Genomic DNA, 23,078 nt, shown 5'->3' with positions numbered 1-23,078 from the left:
GCTAAACTAGTCCCTTCTGGCTACATGTCCATATCCCTTCATTCTCTGCATATTTATGCACTTATCTAAGAGCCTCTTAAACATCTTATTGAATTTGCCTCCACTACCACCCCTGGTAGTCTCAGTTCTCCATAAAAGAAACATCCTGAAAATACCCAGGTTAGGCACCATCGATGAAATATTATTCTGAAACTTCTGATTCTTCCCCCTCCCCCCAATGTAGAAATTTCTCCTCCTCATGGCTTAAATAATCTAACACGTATTATGAGAATGTAAACCCTGGTCCTCAGCCAGGGAAAAAGCATTCCCATATTCAGCCTGTTAAGCCCTTTAAGAATTTTATAAATTTCAATGAGATCTCCCATTATTCCTTCAAAATCTGGAGAATTTGACCTCAAAGGGCAAATGTGTCATCCTACAACTAGTCTAGTGAATTTTTACTGTGCTCTCCATGGCAAGTATATTTTCAACAAGAACTAAACTTTATACAATAATCCAGGTGCAGTCCCCTCAAGGCCCAGTACTATTCCAGAATTTTTGGTCCTCATTCTGACCTAACTCTTTGTTCCAGATGAGGCATTTTTCATCCACAAGATGTTATATCATCCAAAAGACACAAGATCAGCAGTTTCATGCAAGTCTTCATGCCAGCTTCTATCCCACTTCCACGAAGCTTCACTCATGATTAATGCAATAGTTCATCTATAGTAAGCAATTTGAGGTTCAATCCAAAAATTGTTCCCGACTTTAAATTCTAACTATATCACTGTCCTCAATCTCAACCATTCCTTGGACCTCATCCTGAGTTTAGCTTTAAACTAAACATGTTAGCAACGTCAACTTTTACTTTCTAGTTCAGACTTAATGATTGCATCATGCACCATCTATTCTGCATAAAAAAACTCATCCAAAACCAAACCCTTTTAACATTATTTTGTATAGCATCCATCAATGCTCTTACTCAAATTTCAACTCTCATCCCAAACATACAGTTCAAAATCCTGCTCTGCTTTACAACTCCTGCATTGACTTGAAACTTCCCATCTTTGTAACTTGCAGCAAATTATGCATCAATACACAATCTCAAATTCCAAAACTACAGGCTTCACTGCATCTAACTGCAGAATCAGCCAGCCACCAGTCTACAATTGACAACTGAAGTTTTTTTTAAATGCACCAATTTAGCTTTAGTTAGATCTGGCATAAAACACATTAGAATATATAATGTACAGGAAGACTATGATAAGAATATAACATACAATAGAATCGAATGACTAAAGTAAACTGAATACCACTTTAATAGATGATGTTAAAAAGAGGGAAAAAAGTGTCTTTCACATCCTTTGCAGGATGTCTCCTGAAATATTACCTCAATTACTTGTTTTTGAATAATCTCCGTTGTAATGTGAGAAACAGCAGTCATTTTGCACATAGTAAACGGATACAAATAATATTTGACAATGACTGGATCATCAGCTTCAGATGATAAGAGGAAAAATCTCCCAAGATACCGCAGTTTACTGGGAAGCTCTTCATTGGAATAGTACATTAGAATCTTTGCATTTCACCCACTATGTTTTAACTCTGAGTACTGCCACCCTATATTTTCTTTGCTTCAGCAAAAGATCTTGTCCATATTCTCACTCTCCACCTGCTCCCATTCACTGACAGTTTAGGCTACAGAAAATAGCAACAGACTGATTGCTAGGGGATTTGGAGGGGGGTGGAGTTGGGTGGGTGGGGATATGATAAAAAGGAACTCAGATAGAAGAAGTGCAAGCCAATAAATTTGGGGAGGATGAACCAGGTTAGGGAATACAACAGTAAGTGGTAGGAATGCTAAGTGTTGAGGAATAAAGGGACCATGGGTGTATGACTAGACTCCTGAAATTGACAGGATAGAAAAGATTACCAACAAGACAGAAAAGCAACATTAGAGGACCAGTTATCTTCCTTTCTCCAACCCCCCCACCCCTGGGTCTTCAATCTACAACACTAACTTTGTTTTTCTTTCCACAGGTGTTCCCTGACAGGCTGCTAGTTCTATAATTGAGGGCAGACATTTTAATTATGGTCCCCCACACTCAAGTTAGTGTCATTAATGTATATTAAAAAACAGAAAATTCTGGAAATAGCAGGTCAGGCTGCATCCGTGGGAGGACAAACACAATGTTTCAGGTAGAAGATGCTTCATCAGAACTGGGAAGGAGAAAAGAAGCTTGTTAAGCTGCAAGGAGGGTGGGAAAGGGAAATATCTCTAATAGGATAAAACCAGAGTGACTGTGGGGATAAGTTATAAAAAGGCTATCTCTGCCGATTTTATTATTATGGATAAACTTAATTATGGCTCCTCCATGCTCATATCAATAAGCAAATCAAGGAGTGCACAACTGCACACATATCCCAAGTCACTAAAACTGCTGTTGGCCATTGCTCCTTGATTTCCTTCCCTTGGGGCCCAAAACACAAGACTGTTTCTCTTTACACAGATGCCACCAGCATTTTCTCATTTAAGATTTCCAATATCAGCACTTTATTTTGAATTTTTATTTAATAGTTATGGCACCATATTAATATTTGCCATTATTGATCAGGAATAGAATGACAGTAAAAGATCATGCTGGAACTGTATAAAATAAGAGTTTGGCAGTAGTTGTGTACCTTTTTGTATAGCATCGTCAACAAGTGTTAGAGTTAATATTCATGTAATTTTTAAAGTTTTCAGGTATGGAAGAAAGACAATATAAAATATTAGAACTAGTTAAAAAAAATTTAAGGATACTGGATGGGAGAGAGAACATAGCACCTTACAGCCCAGGTGATGAAGAGAGTGGATAGGAAAGTGACTAGCACTGGGGAATTTTAGGTGAGAGAGACCATGTTGGTACTATTTTCTTTGGGACCAAGTGCGTATTTCATTAAGATGGGTTTAAATGGAGTAAGCAGGATGAACCCATTTCCTTGACAGAAAGACTGATGACTAGAGGACAACATTTTAGGTTAATTCATGGATAAGAGTTGAGGAAATTTTTCTTTACCTAAAGACATTGGGCAAAAAGAAAAATATTGCATCTGAACAATTCTAATAAAATCCAAATTTAGTAAGCAATTGTTTTCATGTGATATTAAAAAAACTGACACTTTAAAATCCTACACTTAATTTAAAATGCAACCTTTCAGGACGAAAGTGATCTCAGTCTACGATATGACTTATCAGATTTTTTTAAAAATGTTATAGAACAGTACAGCACCAGGAACAGGCCCTTCAGCCCACGATGTTGTGCTGAACTAATTAAACTAGTAATTAAATACCTAACTAAACTAACCCCTTCTGCCTACACAATGTTCATTTCCCCCCATTCTCTGCACATTCATGTGCCTATCTAAGAGTCTCTTAAACACCTCTATCGTACTTGCCTCCACCACCACCCCTAGCAGTGCATTTCAGGCAACTACCACTCTGGAAAAACTTGCCCAGCAAATCTCCTTTGAACTTATCCCCTCTCACCTTAAATGCATCGCCTCTAGTATTAGCCATTCCAACAGCTGTCTACTCTATCTATGCCTCTCATCTTATAAACTTCTATCTGGTTTCCCCTCAGCCTTTGCTGCTCCAGAGAGAACAATCCAAGTTTGTCCAACCCCTCCTTATAAGCACATTCCCTCAATTCAGGCAGCATCCTGCTAAACCTCTTCTGTACCCTCTCCAAAGCCTCCACATCATTCCCATAATGAGGCGAACAGAAGTGAATGCAATACTCCAGAAGCAGCCTAACCAGAGTTTAATAAAGCTGCATAAATCTTATCTATATAACTTCCTGTCTCTTGAACTCAATGCCTCGACTAATAAAGGCAAACATGACACATGCCTTCTTTACCACCCTATCCACCTGTGCAGCCACTTTCAGAGACCCATGTACTTGGTTCCCAAGATCCCTCTGTACCTCAACATTTAAGGGTTCTGGCATTAACTGTGTACTGCCCCTCAAGGCCAAATACATATACTCAGCTCCAATTGCATTTGATTCATAAAATCAAAGATTCACAAAACCAACCTAATTAGAGTTTTCCATTTTAGAATTATCCCCAGTAAACCTGCCAATTTTAGTCTCCTGACATCCCCCTCAAGTTCCATCAGTACTGAAAAACAATGGGCCAAAAATTACCTATGAAGCAGAGAAACATTCCTAAATTATCCACTTCCATACCATCAGCATGGTGATTAAAACGCTGAAAAGGTCATCGTACTAATCTAAGTGGCTGTCAACTACCACTGAATCTCATCTCTTTAGCTAGAAAAGAAATTTCCATCAGCAGTTACTTTATGTATAAAGATCATGCCAATTTTTTTTAATACAATCATACCACCTCAAAGGCCATATTTTAAACATCTTCACTAACTTTTCTCCCCCAAATATAGAGGTTGTTACTTAGACTCTGGCTGTGCAACATGAGACCCAGAGGCCTTCCACCAGCTCCCCATGAAGCCAGCCATCTGGTATGACGGGCTGGCATCTCGGAAACAGCTTTCCCAACTATGGGTTCTATAAATATGCAAAAAGATTAGAGCATTCAGTACAGATTCCCTACACCATCATAACTGTAAACAGGAAGTGGCAGATCAATTAAACAAATGTTTTGGTTCCATCTTCACTGAAATTTATCAGATGTTAGGGAACCAAGCATCTAATGGACATTAGGAACTAAAAGAAATTAGTACTAGTTAGAAAACAGTGCAGAAAATAATGGCATTTAAAGCCAATGATTCCCCAAATTTATACGCAGAGTACTAAAAGTAGTAGCTGTAGAATTACTGGATGCATTGGACAATTTTTGCACCATTCTGCTGTTTTGCACATCACTGTATTTATTGTTGTATTCATTATTACCGTGTATACTGGTCACTCTTTGAGCTTCAAGCAAACACAAGGAATGTCATTGCACCCATGCACTTCACAATAAACCAAACTAATTAATGTTTTCCAGAATTCTATACATTAGTGAACAGCTCCACTAGATTGGAGGGTGGCAAATATAAACACGCTATTTAAAATAGTTGGGAGAAAGAAAACCAAGAACAACTGAGCAGTTATCCTAATGTCAGTAATAGAGAAAATGCTCGAGACTTTTAAGAATTATTTACAATGTGGATTTCTTGAAAGGAAATAGTATTTGACAAACCTCCTGGAATTTTATGAGCATGCAACTGGTAGGGAAAGCTTGTGGATATGGTATATTTGGATATTTAAAAAGACTTTGAAACCCAACACAAAAGGTTAGTCTGTAAAATTAAAGCAGCTGGTTTTGAGGGTAATGCATTGGCATGGATGGAAAATTGGTTGACTGTTGAATAAATGGGCCTTTCTTTGGAGTGGCAGATGGTTAGCTAATGGTGTAATACAGGGATCAGTGCTTGGGCCTCATCTATTCATAATGCATATCAATGATTTGAATTATGGAACTGAATGTGATATTTCAAAGTTCAACAATGATGCTACCTGGAGTGGGGTTGTGAACTGTAGAGGATTCAAAGAGGCTTTAAGGCGATTTAGATAGATTGAGCCGAAGGGGCGAAATATGGCAGCTGCAGTATAACAGCGATAAATGTTAAATTTTCTACTTCAGCAGTAAAAGCAGTGTATTATTTAAATAGTGTTAGGTTGAGAAGTGTTGATGTGCAAACATCTTTGGGGGGGTTCCTGTATACAACTAAAAACAAACATGCAAGTGCAGCAAGCAGTTCAGAAGACAAATAGTCCGTTGGCCCTTAAGGACAGAGTATTTGAGATAAGGAACAAGGATTCTTGCTACAATTATAAAGGGCCCTGGTGTGGCCATTCTGGAATCTTAGTGCAGTTTTGGCCCCCTTAACTAAGAAAGGATACACTCAACATACAGCAAGTGCAACAGTCACCAGACTGAAGAGAAATAAGGCTAAGCCTGTTTTCCTTAAAGTTTAGAAGAATGGGAGATAAAAATTTTGACAGGAGCAGAGATTGGCCAAGAGGAGATTTCCTCTTATTGGGATAGCTAGAAACAAAGGGGCATGGTTTCAAGTTAGAGGGCAAGAGACTCTCTTCACTCAAAGGATGACAAACCAGTGGAATTCAACCTCTACACTCTGATAGAACAAGCTGACATTTAGGAAATGTCTCGATGCAAAAGGCTTCAAGGGGCATGGGGGAAGCACAGGAATATGGTATAGATGATCAGCCATGATAATATGGAACAGTGGAGCAGGCTTGGAAGACACAAGAAACTGCAGATGCGAGAACTTGGAGCCAAAATATCAAACTACTGGAGAAACTCAGCAGGTCAGACAGCATTCTGAGGAGGGAAAGGAATGATCAACCATTTTGAAATGTAGACCACTCCTTTGGAGTATTTCCTCCAGCAGTTTGTTTTCTGACCCACTCCTGTTCCCATTTTCTTTGTTTGCCCCATTGAGGCATCCTTCACAGGTCCTCAAAAGAAGCAACCAGTAAAACCAGAGTCCATGCGGAATTATTTAAAAGAATTTATTTTTGCAAAAATATTCAATAACTTAAAATGCTTAATTTAAAATGTTTGATTTCAAACTGATTAGATCATTATTAAATATTATCCAAGTGTAAAAGGGAAGGGAGACACAAGACTGCAGGTGTCAGAATCTGGGGCAGCAAACAATCTGCTGGACGAAATCAGTGGGTTGAGCAGCATTTATTGGTGGGGAGTGGGGGCACGAAAAGGAGTAATAGTCAATGTTTCCAGACAATTCAGGTCTGGATGTGGGGTTTCGACCCAAAATGTCGACAATTCCTTTCTCCTCCCCCCACCCCACAGATGCTACTCATCCTGCTGAGTTCTTCCAGCAGATTGTTTGTTGCTGAAAAAGGGAAGGGATTGGATTGGAACATGCAAGAACCTGATGGCTCGACTGGGTGGCAGTGGAAAGGATTTTTCCTCTTCTCTGAGAATGTAGAGTCAGGGGGCCCCCCCACAGTATAAAACAAACTGTTTAAGACAGAAATGAGCCAAAATTTCTCTTAAAATGGTTGCGAGTTTTTGGAACCTCAAAGGGCAGTGAAAACAAAGTTTTTGAATATTGTTAAGGGAGAAATAGATAGACACTTGAGCAAAAGTTACGGCAGGTAGGCAGGAATGTGGCATTGAGTTTACAAATCAGATCAACCACAAGTTATTAAATTGCAGAGCAGGCCTGATGAGGGCCAAGTGACTACTGCCCCTAATTTTTATGTTGACCTATTTGTAATACCTTCCCTTACAAAAACAAATATTACTAAATATTTTTGAAGTTAGTTTTTGAAGTCCCATTTTAAATTACAATTCATATTTTATCCTTAAACTAACGAATATTTGAGCAATATATTAATCTGTGATATTGCCAAAGTTTTCATTCGCACACATAGCAGGAATAACCAATCATAAGAAGCTCGTAGCTCCAGAAGTTAAACAGGTTTCTCACCATTAGACTCGCCTATAGATTGCTGTGCTGATATTATATTGCCCAAGTACAAGTTCATACCATTTTGAATTAAAATATTCAGCCATCTTCATTATATCAGGCATACATTAATTTATTGAAAACCAAAATTGGATCTACTTAATGCACCTCTAAATGAACTGTACAACTTTCCATGCAAAATTTTACTTTACAAATCCACCAAAATCAATCTCCTTGGACAGCTGCATTCATGAAACAGTATTGTTTAATTATATTTGACAGAAGATACTTCAGTATTTAATTTTAAAGTTTTTAAGATATTGTTTCAAAAACACTTTTACAAAGAAGCTAAACTATAATAATACATATTGCACTTAACTGATTTGGTTTATTATTGTCATATGTACCTAGATACAGTGAAAGTGCAGTTAGATAAATAAGGTGCAAGGGCCATGACGAGGTAGAGTCAGATCAAGAGTTGAACTTTATCGTACAAGATGTCCGTTCAAGAGTCATAACAGAACAGAAGCTGTCCTTGAGCTTGGTGGTACGTGCTTGGCTTCATCTAAAACAATAGAATACTGGTCTACAAAATGGACCAACGTGTTACATCGATTTATATATAGAACTTAAAACATTGAATATTTTAACAATTCAGGCAGATCAGGTTAGCTCATCTAAATTAGCATGTTTAAAATTCTTAAACTCATAAAATAAAATACAGCATGCATAATATGAATTTATTGGCCATTTCCCATAAAATAGCAAGAAGAAAAAAGATGCAATATGCACTTTGGCAGGTCAAAGTATACGGCAGGGACTTTAGGAGCAATGATGTACAGAAAGAAATCACAGCCCCCTGAAAGTAGTAACACAGGTGTATTGGGAATGTCAAGGCAGCATTTGGTAAGCTTGCCAAGGCACCGAGTACAAGAGCTGGGATGTCATGTTGCAGTTGTACAAAACTTGGACCTCACTTCGAGTTATGTACAGTTCTAGTTGCCACACTACAGGAAGGATATGGTAGCGATAGAAGAGATTCACCAGGATGTTGCCTGGAATGGAAGGTTATAATTACAAGCAGAGATTGGATCAGTTGAGTTTATTCACACTGGAATGTAGGAGGCCAAGGCATTACTTTAGAGACTTTTAAAATTATGAGGGGCATAGATAGGACAGTCAGAATATTTTTCCTAGGGCAGGGGAATCTAGAACTAGACGGCATAGGTTTAAGGTGAGGGGAGAGAAATTTAAATGAGATCTGAGGGGCAAGTTTTTCCATAGAGAGCGTGATGAATATCTGGAATGATATGCCAGAGAAGGTAGCAGAAGCAGATATAACACTTAGGTGTTTGAACAGATACTTAGATAAGAAAGGCATAGAGGGACACAGGCTCAATGTGTGCAAATGGGATCAGTGTACATAAGCACCACAGTCAGCATGGACAAGGCAGCCCAAAAGGGCCTGTTTCTGTGCTGCACGATTCTATGATTCAATTTTCAATATTAGCTTAATTGTTTTTCAACATATTGGCAAGCAGTTTCATTCATTCTTTGAAAGCACTACCACTGGCTCAGTGGCACCATACCTGCCCAAGTCAGAAGGTTGTGGGTTCATGTCTCATTTCAGAAACCCTACATGCATTTTCACCAATCGTCTAGTGTAGCAACCACAATGTTACACTGCTGGAGATCTCAGTCCTAACTGCCTTGGCAGGTAACTTGCACTTATTTAGCACTTTTCATATAAACCAAAGACCACAAAAAAAAACTGACATTGGATTAACTCCACTGGTCTCTTCCAAAATACAGCCACAGGAACTTTTATCCAAGAGATCAGGTAGAGCTCCCGTTTAACATCTCATCTGAAAGACAGTGTCAGGGCACTATTCCCACACTAAAACGTCATAACAAAAAACATCAAACCTCTCATCTAACTTCAAATCATAGCTTTTAAGGTGTGCTACCACCCTGTGATTCCCAGCGTAGGTGTCAAAAGATTCTATGTCACTTTTTCCAAAATTCCCTCAGATTAATAAAAACTACAAACATTTTAGTTTGTCATTTGTGTGACCGTGGGCAATTTGTCAATCATATTTGAAAAATAATTTTTTTGGCTGTGAAACAATTTGGAGGCACCCTGAAAGTGAAAGCTGCCATTCCCAATAATACATTCATTCAATTTGTTCTAACTTTCAGCACACCAGATTCCAGAAGCTAATGCAAATGGGCATGGATAGTTTATCGACAATCTAAAATACAAAAACCGTATCTCACTGACACAAGAAAAACTGGATAACACCAAAGAACATGCAACTCCCAGAGCAATGGTTAAAATGCACCCCCTTTCAGCTAAAAGTATTGTCTTTAACATGATCCATCTTTCCAACAACATACACATCTGATATATTCAAGCTACGTTTTAAAAGTTCTATTTAAAGGGATCAATGAAACGTTACTTAATTTACATTTCGTCTAAGAAAACAAGCTAAAAATCACTCTTCCCCAAAGCTGCAGACCAAAGCAGGTTTAATCCTCACCTTCGTTGTTATAGAGTTTGAACATTCTCCATGTGGGTTTCCTCCCACATCCCAAGGAGGTGCAGGTTAGTAGGCTAAATGACCTGAATGCACAGAACTTTCAAGAAGTTCAGAGCAATATGGAGTGAGGGCAAAATTAGTGTAAGTGTGCATTTGATGGGCAGTACTGACTCAGTGACACCAAGGGACTGTTTCCATGCTGTATTTCTCTACAATGCCTTGAGATGGGTTGTGTGTTGAGAACATGATAAACTAAACAATGATAATGGGAGTTGAGATAACATTTTAAGAAACTCACAACAGATACTTTCATACAAATGCTAAGCAAGGCAAGGTTAAAAAGGGGACAATTTGAAAAATATTTTAATATTCAAGTCTTAACTTTATAATTTAAGCATGATCAATAATATTAGTACTCAATTCATAACAGCTGAAATATCGTTCAGAACTAACAATTTCAAACTGCTTTAGTTTTTTGAAAATATAAAATTACATTTTCTGGATTTTTATTAAAACCAATACAACTTACACCTAGAATTTTAATAATGCAATAAATGGAACACGTATCCTCTTCGCACCAAAACAGTAGAAGTTCTAGGACTAGTACAAATTTCATAGTAACGTTTGGGAAAAATACATTGTTTGAATATTACAAACAATTGTCATTTAGAACCATTGATGTAAGACAACTATTGCCCGTCCGTCGATAGCTCATCTTTAACTACTCCACAAACTTGTGAAACTACATTACAAACTTCAATGAGTTTAAGCCTTCAGCCAGACACTAACACACAACTGCAGTAGGCTTTGAAAGTTACCATAATTCTCGCACGTGTCGAGATAATAACAATGTTCTTCCAACAATCGTGTCTGCCAGTATTCAAACTCCTTGCAAAATTCACTTAGAAACCACAAGATGATTAGTGCAAGTCAGAGCAGCAGCAGCAGAGCCGAGGACAGACATGCACCAACACCCCCCCCTCCCCCTCCCCCTCCAAAGTATCACTGATGATGGTGTTGAGCTGCTGCCCAGAGCCGCAGCCCCCTGTGCCCGGACCCGCGCTCTCTAGCGCCGCCCAGCTGCTCAACCCGACCACTGCCGCCACTCGTGCCCAACCCATAGACACGGAGAAACACAACAAAATGGCTGCTCCTGAACAATCACGTGACCTTTTGTACTCCAAGAGGTGAAAAAAAACAAATCTCCCCTTTCCGCACAACACAAACAAAATTAAAAATCGGACCCTGTCAATGAACGGACGCTCGCCGCCCCCCTCAGAGCCCGTGGGGCAGGGCGGCGGGCGGGCCGGCTGGCGCCGATCTCCCGAGCCGAGGAACGGGGGGAGTGTGGGTGGTTCCGGGGCCGCCTGCGTCTCCGCGGCCCGGCCCCATGTTTGGGAGGAAGCGAGCGAGAGCCGTGTAATGGCGGCCGCGCAAGCTGCGCACACAGCACAGGCAGCACACACCCCAGACACAACAAACCGACCGGGGGAGGAGGAGGAGGAGGAGGAGGAGGGGGGAATGATATATATCTAAAAAAATACACACACACAAAAGACACGCACGACACCGCAATCCGCGCCGTCTACCTACCGATTCCTCCTCCTTCTCCATCCCCGTGGGCATCTGGGGCACGGCTCGGTTGATTGAGGCATATTCGTGCAGATCCGGCAAGTCCTCGCACCGATACACGGGCAGGGGTTTCGATGCATCGAGCGCCCTTGCCCGAAACGACAGTTTGCTCATTATTCTCGGCTCTCCCTCGGTTGGTGTGTGCGTATTCGCGGCGAATTACAAACCCAAACACCACCGCGGGAGGGAGGACGGGGTGGTGGGGAAAGGGGAGGGGGGGATCGGTGATGGTGGAAGGAAATATATAAATATATATATAAGATGCGCTTTTTTTCAACAGCCGATGAAATGTTGACGCCTATACCCAGTAAAACATACACGGAGCCGCCCGGAACCTATCATGGATGAGAGTCTGGAGGTCCTAGTTCCATTCCGTGAAGAGAAAGCGGGGTTGGAAGCAGAAGAAAGGCGTTTTTTTGCCCCCGGTCCGTTTGGGTTCCTTTTGTCGGCTTCAATACGCCATGGCCAACATGGCGGTCATTAAAGTCCAGCCATCCCACAATGCACAGAGGCGGGGACGAGGCTCGGCCCCGCTGCGCGCGCACCCCGGCGCCGCCAGTCAACCGCCCGCAGCTCGCGACCCGCACCCGGGCGCGGGCTCGGGCTGAAGGCGGGCGGCTGCTTGCTCGCCCGCCCGCCCAACCCACCGGCGCCAAACGACGGAGGAGTCACCCCACCCCGCTACACAACGCCTATCTCCCCCCTTTTTTCCCCCCCCACCACACACCCAGCCCGGCGGGGGGGTGGCTGCAGCGTTGATTTTTTTTATTATTCCCGCTTTTGCTCAGAGTCGGGGTGCGGGATGTCCGGGGGGGGGGGGTTTCTGCCCAGAAACAGCAACAACTTCCTAACAAACCCACTATTGCCCCACTCTTTTAACTTAATTCAACTACGCCACAACATGGACGCCCTCAGTTACAGCAAGTTTCCAAGCAGCCGTTGCAACCAGCGCCCTCTACAACGCTCGCAGAGAAGTGGCTTCTTTTTTTAAATGTGTTTTTTTAATGGTCCGTTGGGAAAAGGGAAGTGTCACATGTCTTTTACAATCATAACTACAGTTTAAAACTCAATGGCCAGGTTGTAATATGTAATGGGCATTGCGCAATCCTGGAGTAAACAATCACAGAGCTTCCTGCACGGCTTGTTATTGGAACTGGTGAGCCAGCATTTTATGCAACCTGATAAATAAAGGTGTGCACAAGAAAAACGTAGGTATCAACTTGGATTCATTTCATATCTCAAAGCCTTGACTAAAAGGTAAAATTGATCCAAAATCTTAAGCCCTACGTTAACACTTCAACTTTAAAAACCTATGGGAGAATTTGCATAAAGCATTTTTAAAGTTAGTCATAACATGTTTCATGGTACAGGTCCTCCCCAGTTTACAACTGTCTTAACAGCCCAGTTTACAACTGTCTAACAGCCCGTACACACGAATGGGCACCTGGGAGACTGGCAGGATGGATTTGCTGGATGCTGCAGGCATCTTCTGCCTCCTGGGAACTCAGTTCATGGCCACATTCCCAACTTGCAAACTGTTGGGTTATGAACAGTTCAAAGAAATGAAACCCTGTTATAACCTGGGCTGGACCTGTGTTCATTAATGACTGGCTACAGTACATATTCCATTAGTTTAATTATGGGTAGTATTAGCATGATTACTCAATAAAATTAAACTATAGCAAATTTATGTAGAGCAATACAACAGACATTTCAGACTTGCAGAGAAATTGGCTTACAGACAGTTCTCAGGAACGGAACCCTTACACAAGCTGGGGACTGCCTGTATACATTGCAAGTTTGTGATGCTATTTGCCCAGCCTATTGCAAAGTTAATTCAGAACTTAGACAATTACATTCCCCTCTAAAGTTTTATTTGAGATAAAGTTTATTCAAGTTTATAACATGATCAGCAAATTGAGGGTTATGGGAAAATGGGACAGAAGAACTGAGGTCTGGGGCAGATGAGCCATGATCACATTGAATGGCAGGGGACAAACTTTGAGGGGCCAGGTAGCCTGTGTCTGCTAATTTCTTGTGTTCTTGTAAATGTTTCATTTAAACAAGTGCTATCACATCGTTATTAAACCTATTTGTTGTGGAATCAAACATCGACTAATACAATTATGAAAAAGCAACCATTTATTATTGTGGAAGACTGCACTTGGGATACATTTTTTGTGCCATTAAATTTTTTCAAAAAATATCACTGAACAGCCTTAGCAATAACAATGAGTTTCTGGTGAGAAATGACAACACAATTCAAACTAAGTTTGCTAGTTCTGATATCACACACACTAGTGTCCTTTATGTTCCAGACTCCGTACCAAAATTCAAACACATCAGACTGAAAGTAGCTATTTAGCAAAAAAAAGGATGTTTTGTCTCGAATTAAATGATCAATCGGGAAGATATGATCAAACTAGCATTCATGTGCAAAATTTATATTTTTTTTTACTTGCTGCAATGTTTTGTGTGCAGCAAATCTTCCTCAATAGTGTTACCTAAAAATGCAACACAAGTGATTAAACATACAGTTGTTAAAAACAGCTCAGGACACCATTGTCAGTATATGAAGTGACTTACAATAAACTCAAATCTTAGAATTGAAAGCAAGAAGATAATAATGTCCTGATCAAATTCATCAACTGTAGAATTTTCAACCATGGCCAGTTCTGGTCAAAACACTACAAGAAAGTTGTGGTAGTATTAGAGATTCATAAAGACGTTGCCTGGAATGGAGGAGTTTAGTTACAAGGAAAGACTGGATAGGCTGGGTTTGTTCTCATTGGAGCATAGGAAGCGGAGAGGTGACCTTAAGAGGTTTATAAGATTATGAGGAACATAGGTAGGATAGATAATTAGAGTTTTTTTTTCCCCCAGGGTAGGGGAATCTAAAACTAGAGGGCAGAAGTTTAAGGAGAGAGGGGAGAAATTTAAAGGAGATCCGAGATTTTTCTGTACAGAGGATGGAACAAGCTGCCAAAGGTGGTGGTAGAGGCAGGTACAATTACAACATTTAAAAAGACATTTGGCAGGTACTTGGAAAAGTTGAGGGATATGGGCCTCATGCAGGAAAATTTTATTAACATAGATGGGCATCATGGTCAATATGGATGAGTTGGGCCAAAGGGTCCATCTCTGGCTGTACAACTCTATGATAAAATGTTCTGTTTTATGTCAAGATCAGATATCTTTATTAGTCACACGTACATCGAAACACACAGTGAAATGCCTCTTTTGCGTAGAGTGTTCTGGGGGCAGCCTGCAAGTGTCACCACGCTTCCGGCATCAACATAGCATGCCTACAACTTCCTAACCCGTACGTCCTTGGAATGTGGGAGGAAACCGGAGCACCTGGAGGAAACCCACGCAGTCACGGGGAGAATGTACAAACTCCTTACAGACAGCGGCCAGAATTGAACCAGGGTCGCTGGTGCTGTAATAGTGTTATGCTAACCACTACAATCAAAAACTTAATTGCACCAAAAAGGAGCCTAAAGGCACAAGATGACATTCATAGCCTCTGCAAAGATATATGGGTGTAAAATGTATGAGGAGTGAAATAGATTATTCTGTGAGACAATTTAACTCTTGAGTCTTATTCAGTTTTGTACTGATGTTGAATTTACATCAAGTTTTCCACAGCACACTACATAAAAACTTGATGCTTTAACTCCAAACACTATTTATAAATCTTACTAACTTTTATGATGTGCTATCACAAATACTATTATTCGTTTTAATCATTTTTCAAAAAAGCCTTGCGTCAATTATACAGCTAATATACAAAAAATTAACATTTAACAAAATTTAATTTTTTGTGTGTAAATGCTCTGGTGAAGGGTGGGGGTGGGAAAGAGAGGGAAATCCATCAGCCGATTCTTAAATTGCAAGGCACCAGAAACAATGAGAGATTAAGAGCCTCTTACTTAAAAAAGGAATCAGTTAATCTGTGGTTGGTACTGAGATTGAACAAAAAGGTGCTGTTTTGGACTGAACTTAACTGACTTATTTTAATTAATCCTATTGGAATCTTTTACATTGACAAGCAACACATTCAGTCTAATTTTGCACGTGAAAGTAAGTAACTTTGTGGTAAGTAATCCACCTGTAATATTGGCTCAATTCTTCACTTATTAGTTCAGCCTGACCTACACAGGCATATCCTAAAGCTCTGCATTTCAAAAACCGTTTTTGTCTTCCTTTGACTGTACTCTCACTTTCCCATTTCATAACTACAGTTTCACTTTCTTCCCCACTTTCTAACTGCTCCATTAATCCACTTGCCAGACAACCTATCCCAAAGGCAACTATGGCCTCACCCTATCAGAAGTACTCCCTTTTGTCCCATCCATACCTCTCCACTTCCTCTGCAAATTAAAACCAACTTGTTTTCTCTCTTTTCCAGTTCTGATGAGGGCCTTTGAACTGAAACATTAACTCTGTTTCTCTTTCCACAGATGCTCCCTTATCTGCTGAGTGTTGCAGTTCCTGCTTTTAATTTAGATTTCCAGCATTTGCTATTTTTGATTTATAAAACTTTCCAACTAGATGAAAGTAATTGATGAGGCTCTCCTTCAGCTAATAGGGAGTGGCAACTTTAGTCCCCCAAAACTGTTCCTAAAGCCAGTTTTCTTGATGAAGGCCAGTTCTGGCCAAGGAAACCAATTTCAATCATGTAAATATTTCATTGCCTTTGTTTTCAAAAACTAAATTTGAAAACAGGCCACAAAAATACAGCATAACATTGTGGCTCATGTCCTACTTGAGCAGGGTTCGTCATTAGCAGCAAGGAACAAGTAATCCAAGCTTTACTTTCTTTTTAAAATGTGGCTATTTAAGTGTCTATTCTAGGTACTGAAGGTAGGATCGCATACCAAATTGTCATAATGAAGCCATCCATAATTAACATCTGCAATCTAAGGAAATTCAACATACAAATCCAAAGTTTCTTTGGTATTTTGTCAATAAAGCTAAAAGCAATTCCTCTTCTTCTGATGGATTAAGCTGTTCGGACTGTTGTAGCAGCTTTTGAAGACTTGCAGGCCAGCCACATGGAGCACTAATGTTATTTCCAAACTACTGCTAGGACTTTTTGGAAAAAATGCAGTTGAATAATAATTATTAGGGCCCTTTTCTATACAAAATGTTTAATTTCCAAAATTTATTTAACTTGCAATGCCCATCATGAAACAGCCTAACTTCAGCTCAAAAGTTACGAAAACTAGCAGTGCAAGGTTTTGAAAACACGGTACACATGGATAGTTTTGGAGATGCTGGAATCTGGAACAACACACCAAAAAGTGCTGGAGGAACTCAGCAGGTCATACGCTTTAAGCAGTAAGTTTTCCACAATCAATGATGTGCCCCTATGCCCACTGAACCCCAGTGGGTCAATACCAAGAAGTCTTCTGCAGGGTAAATGAAGCAGAGTACCTTTCCTCTGTGACATTCAAAATATTTTATATAAAAAATGATCTTGAAGATGTATAGCTTGAATCACTACCAAAAAAGCTACTAGTGTCTAGTGTAGCTGTTTACTATTTAAGTGTCTATCACTAATCAATCAGATGTCTATAAACAATTGTATCAAGTGTATTAGTGGATTTAAAAGATATCAAAAGAGGCTTAAACATTTGTAGCAAAACAAACAAACTTTATTGCCTGGAGACACAGGAGATTGCAGATGCTGGAATCTAGAGCAAAATAAAAACAAACAGTGGCAGTCAGGCAGCATCCATAGAGGGAAATGAACAGTTGATGTTTCAGGTTGAGACCCTCAACTGGACTTCATCTCCTTGTTTACAATTTCCTTACAAAAAGTAACATCCCTACAACTCCACTCATCCACTGAAGTAATAGCTCCTTTCGAGTCAGAACAGATTCAAACGAACTAGAACATGCCACCATCATTGAGCTGACCACACTTTCCACTGAGCATGTGTTTCAAGATATCTTTCAACATAACACTCAGTGTTGAATTTCTGCTTAAAATCATCACAATCCAAAATTGCAAGGCCATGAATGATGACAGGACCTTGCACAAATAATACTATCATGTGTATTCACAAAAAGTTGCCAGATAAGCCAGTTCTTAGGCTTAGATGACTATCAAAGTTGTTGAGGACTTTGAACAACTGAGAGTTAAAAATAAAATAAATTAAAAACAAAAAAATTAAAAATTGTAAAACAATTAAATACTTAAAATAATTATAAATAAAAACAGTTAAGCAAGGTTAATTTATTAAAAATAAATTACCTCATCTTTACTTAGATTCCTCATAGCCATTCCTCAATATTCATATGAATTAACCTGGCACAAGTTCAGCAGACAGATTACAGTGTCAAAGTACTTGTTTACACTTTGACATTGGGCTCCAATGAGTCCAATTTTGGAATGCAGTCAGGAAATTACCAACAAGAACAGCCAACAAATTCAGGACATCTGCAATTGCTACCAAGTTGAGCATTTCGGCTGAGAACCACCGACTTGTGTTGGGCTAATTAAGTAGTGGCATAACGCAACCATTAATTCTCATGGTTTATTTGGGCCACTGTTTTAATGCTGAAATAAAGTATCCGAATTCATGGAAATGGTAGAGTACAATCCAAACACTCATTTTTTGGTTTTAAAATTCTGCTTCTTGCATTATTCATTGACATCCCACATATTTGCCCCACCACTTAGATGTGGAAATTTTTAAGTGTTTTGTTTTGAAACACAGGATGGAAATGTCATTTGGTAACTACAAATGACACTAAATAAGCTTGTTAGAAAACAACATTCACAGGCAATCAAATCAGCTGGCTAAAAAGTTTGTTTTCCTCTATACGAATGTATTATTCTGACATTACATATTTTAACCGTAGCTACATTGCTCTTACATCTAACCTGTAGCTGAAAACAATATTAGCATATTTCCACGTTGAATTGATATGCTCCAGATAGACTAAAAGTTATATTTAATCTGTTCAAAATAATTGAAGCAACAGAGTGGACAATCCTAATACAGGACTGTGAAGTCAACTATGGAATTCAGAATTGTATACATGAGTTATACAGTGGAAATTTTTGGTTGCTCTTCTCTGGTGATCAAGGACAAGTTAACAGATTTATTCATTTTCATACGTTTCCAGTGATTAGGTGATACAATGGATCAAACCTAGTCCATAGCAAGGCAATTTGGGCACTGTCCATAGAGTATGCCAGACACAGTTTTCTTTGCATAGGGTCTTTATCATCAAATAGCAAACTTTGTTTTCTATTAATTGAAGCATAAAAAGTACAGGTGCTGGAAACTGGAATCAAAAACTGTAAGTGCCATGAATGCTTGGCAGATCAGGTAGCACATGCAGAGAGAGAAACAAAGCTAATGAACCTTCATCAGAACTGGAAAAGTGAAAAATTCTCTACATTTTTCCAGTTCTGATGAAGAACCAATGACCCAAAACATTGACTGTTTCTCTTTCTACATATACCGTCTCTGACTGGCTGACTGTTTCTGGAATTTTGTTTTATATTTTCTGTTACTTCTATAAAGATAATTGAATCTTAATTTAGGTAAGAAACCTATACTAATCGTGTTCAATAAGATCACTGTGCAATATTATCATAGTGCAACTCCAAAATATTTTTATTTGGCATAACACCCAAACTGTTAGAGGAACTCAGCAGGTCAGACAGGCATTCATGGAGGGAAATGGACAGCTGACATTTCAGTCGAGACCCTTCATCAGGACTGGAAAGAGGGGCCAGTATAAAATAGTGGGGGAAGGGGTAGAGCAAGAGCAAGAGCTGGCAGGTGATAGGTGGATCCAGGTGAGAGGAGGATGAGAGGCAGGTGAGGGAGGGGGAGAGTGGTAATGATGCAAGAAGCTGGGAGGTGATAGGCGGAAATTACAAATGGCTGAAGATGAAATCTGATAAGAGAGAGGAGAGGACAGTGGACTATATAATAAGTGGAAGGTGAGGAGGGGAACCGGAGGGAGGAATGTGTGGGCGATGGGACTCGTGGGGGGGAAAAATGGGGGTAAATCAGAGGGAAGTGATTACTGGAAGTTAGAGAAACCGATGTTCATGCTGTAAGGTTGGAGACTACCAAAGCGGAATACGAGGTGCTGTTCCTCTAATCTGTGCCTAGCCTCAACTTGGCAGTAGAGGAAGCTGTGGACAGGTATGTCAGTGTGAGAATGGGAAATGGAATTAAAATGGCTGGCCACCAGGAGATCCTGGCTGGTACAGCAGATGGAGCGAGGGTGCTTGATGAAGCGATCCCCCAATCTGCGTCAGGCCTCACCTATGTAGAGGAGGCTGCATCAGATGCAATAAATGCCACTAATGGATTCACATGTGAAGTACTGCCTCACCTGGAAGGACTGTTTAGGACTAAATTTTTAACTATCCAAAGCAAACCACTAATCACATTATTCTTCAAACAGGTTATTCTTCTTTGGAGGATTACACATCATCACAGATTCAAACTTGAACTTGTTCATACCCACATCAAGTAGCAGCAATCTGGGACATCATGTTACAGCTGTACAGGACATTGGTGAGACTGTACTTGGAGTATTGTGTGCAGTTCTAGTCACCATGCTAATAGGAAGGATGTGATTAAGCTAGAGGGTACAGGAAAGATTTACAAGTATATTGCTAGTACTGGTGGGGTTGAATTATATGGAGAGACCGGATAGATTGGGACTGGTTTCCCTGGAACAAAAGGAGGTTAAGGAGTGAGCTAATAGAGGTTTATAAAATCATGAGGGGCATAGATAGGGTAGATGGTCAGTCTCCCCCAGCCAACCTCCCCTCCCCTCCCCTCCACCCCCCCCCCCCCCAAGAGTATGGGAGTCTATAACTAGAGGGCTTAGGTTTAAGGTGAGGGGAAAGATTTGAAGGGGAACTGAAGGATAAATATTTCCACACAGATGGTGGTGGGTATTTGGAACGAGCTGCCAGAGGAAGTGGTAGCAGCGGGTACTATTACAACATTTAAAAGATACTTGGACAAGTGCATGGATAGGAAAAGTTTAGAGGGATATGGTCAAATGCACAAATGCAGGCAAATGGGAGTAGCTTACGTAGGTAACTTGTTTGGCATGTACGAGTTGGGCTGAAGAGCCTGTTTCTGTGTTGTGTAATTCTATGATTCTATTAAAAGATCCTGATTTTTTTTTCTTCTAAAAAAAAATCTCAGGATTTCTGAGGCCATTTGAAATATCCCAATTTTTCTTTCAGTTGAAGAACAGACACAGAACTGACTTACACAAGTGACTCTTTGTAGCAACTACATTTCATTACCAGAAGCCAAAAGTAAATTGACACCTATTTATGTGCATATAGGAGGCAAGAGGATTCTTTACCTCGAAATTAATTTATGATTTTCATATTTCCTTATGATAGAAGAGGCAACCATTCCATTGCCAGTTCTCAAAGCAATCTTATTGCCCCACTTGTTTCCCTATAATCTGTGATCTCAAACATGGCCATTAATAACCCACTGCCGATTCTCAACCAGCCATTTCCATTAGGGGTACTTTATGGTAGCCAATTAACTGAACAACCAACTCATCTTTCAGAGGTGGGAGGAAACTGGAGCACTCAGGGGAAATCCACTTAGTCACAGGGAGAACATGTAAACTCTCCATGGCATTGGAGATCAGTACCTGCGTCAGTGAAGCTGAGAGACAGCTGCCCCATGCCAGCCCTGTAATACAGGTAACTTAGTGTAGAATCAGCAGGTTGAATTGTACAAATGCACAGAATGTTTCTAATAACTTAATGTTACTAATATCTGATTGGGTATAAACTCCACCTGGTTCCTAATTGCTGCACGTTTCTTTGTAGTGGTACGGATAGAGTTCTGATACTTGCACTGTCTGTACATTAACATTTTGCTCCTCTGACCTATTTGTTTAACTAGAATTCTCAAAGTTTTGGTAGCTATGTAATTGTGGAAGGGGCAATACCAATCTGCTTGAGGCCATGTCAATGTTTTTTTTAAGTTATTGTAAACATTACCAAATGATAGAATATTTTAATCACTGAATCAGAATCTTTTTTCTTGACTTGTAGGCCGAGATATATTAAACTAAAATAAAAACAGAAAACACTGAAAAAAAACTGATAGCATATTGCCTGACCTGCTGAGTGTTTCCAGCAATTTTTTTTAAAAATTTGAGGTTTCCAGCATCTGCAGATTTTTGATTTTCATATATCAGACTGACATGTGATTAAGTATTATAAAGAATATTATCCAAACAAAAATAAGTTTATGATAAATACAATTAAAATAACATTTAAATATTCAGTTGATTATAGATCTTAAAAAGATCCATGCAAAATCGTAATAAACATTAGCAGCTATGCTGATAAAAGCTTGATGTTGTTTCATGGGGACATTTCATTGGCCATTAAATAAAGGGAAATGGCCCAAATGATTAAATACAATTACCCCCACATGTACAAAAACTGCCAATTTATTAAGAGTGAACTGCACATTTTAATGAAATAGCAAATTGAATTTACTGGATTAGAAAACTTGTACGACTGAAGTTGCAGTACACTTATACTACCCGTAGAGGGCTCTAATTCACTTTGTAACTACTGTAAGTACATTAGTAATGGTTTTAATGGCTGAGTCAGCATACAGTAATATAGACCACTGAATTTTGTGCTACAGTAGGAAAGAAACAATCATACCTTGTGTAGAACTAATACTGCATATTCATAACATATAATCTCATCACCTCCCCGATACTGATTCAATATTAAAAGGTTACTTCCCCATTGCAGTGAACAAGTCCACTGAAGAAGGATCACCATGGAATATTAACTGGAATGTTGAAATAGAGATCTCTCTTTGCCATGCTGGATTTTCTGATTCCTTTACAATGTTCAGTATGTGCTTCTTACAGCAAAGTGAAGAATCTTGTATGTTTATTAAACTATTGACATTTTGCTTTGTATATTTCTGCCCTGAGCTCCAATCCCAATGCCATTCATTCTTACACTCATGTATTCCTAGCTACATTCCTGGGCCCTCTGTACCTCCCTCTGCAACTGGATCCTCGACTTCCTTAAATGGGAGACCACAGTCGATGCGGATTGGTAACATCTCCTCCTCACTGACAATCAACACAGGCACACCTCAAGGCAGCATGCTTAGCCCACTGCTCTACTCTCTCTACACTTATGACTGCGTAGCTAAGCACAGCTCAAATAGCATCTATATATTTACTGATGACACCACTGTAGTTAGTAGAATCTCAAATGGCAACTGGGAGGCGTACAGGAGTGAGAAAGATCAGCTGGTTGAGTGGTGTCGCAACAACAACCTTGCACTCAACATCAGCATGACCAAGGAATTGATTGTGGACTTCAGGAAGGGGAAGTTGGGAGAACACACACCAGTCCTTTCTGAGGGGTCAGCAGTGAAAGAGTGAGCGTCAATATCTTG

The 23,078-nt window shown here is 39.8% G+C and overlaps 1 protein-coding gene across 3 annotated transcripts in view; it reads right to left on the bottom strand.

Annotated features, from left to right (window-relative positions):
* The window catches only part of LOC127570530 (enhancer of polycomb homolog 1-like), a 156,788-nt gene that overhangs the window by 91,728 nt on the left and 41,982 nt on the right, over positions 1-23,078 (bottom strand). Inside the window, exon 1 of one of the 3 annotated variants that reach the window (XR_007956366.1) lies at positions 11,578-12,326. The exons of 1 other annotated variant lie outside the window; for it this stretch is intronic. Coding sequence is in view for 1 of the 2 variants with exons in the window: in XM_052016184.1 (XP_051872144.1) it covers positions 11,578-11,730 (153 nt within the window). In the remaining variant the exon portion in view is untranslated. Of the gene's footprint in view, positions 1-11,577; positions 12,327-23,078 lie in introns of those variants that run through there. One more of the 3 variants, XM_052016184.1, reaches the window with a different exon arrangement.

The sequence above is a fragment of the Pristis pectinata genome, chromosome 5, assembly GCF_009764475.1.
Source record: "Pristis pectinata isolate sPriPec2 chromosome 5, sPriPec2.1.pri, whole genome shotgun sequence".
Lineage (NCBI taxonomy): Eukaryota > Metazoa > Chordata > Chondrichthyes > Rhinopristiformes > Pristidae > Pristis > Pristis pectinata.
This window is presented reverse-complemented; position numbering and strand designations above follow the sequence as displayed.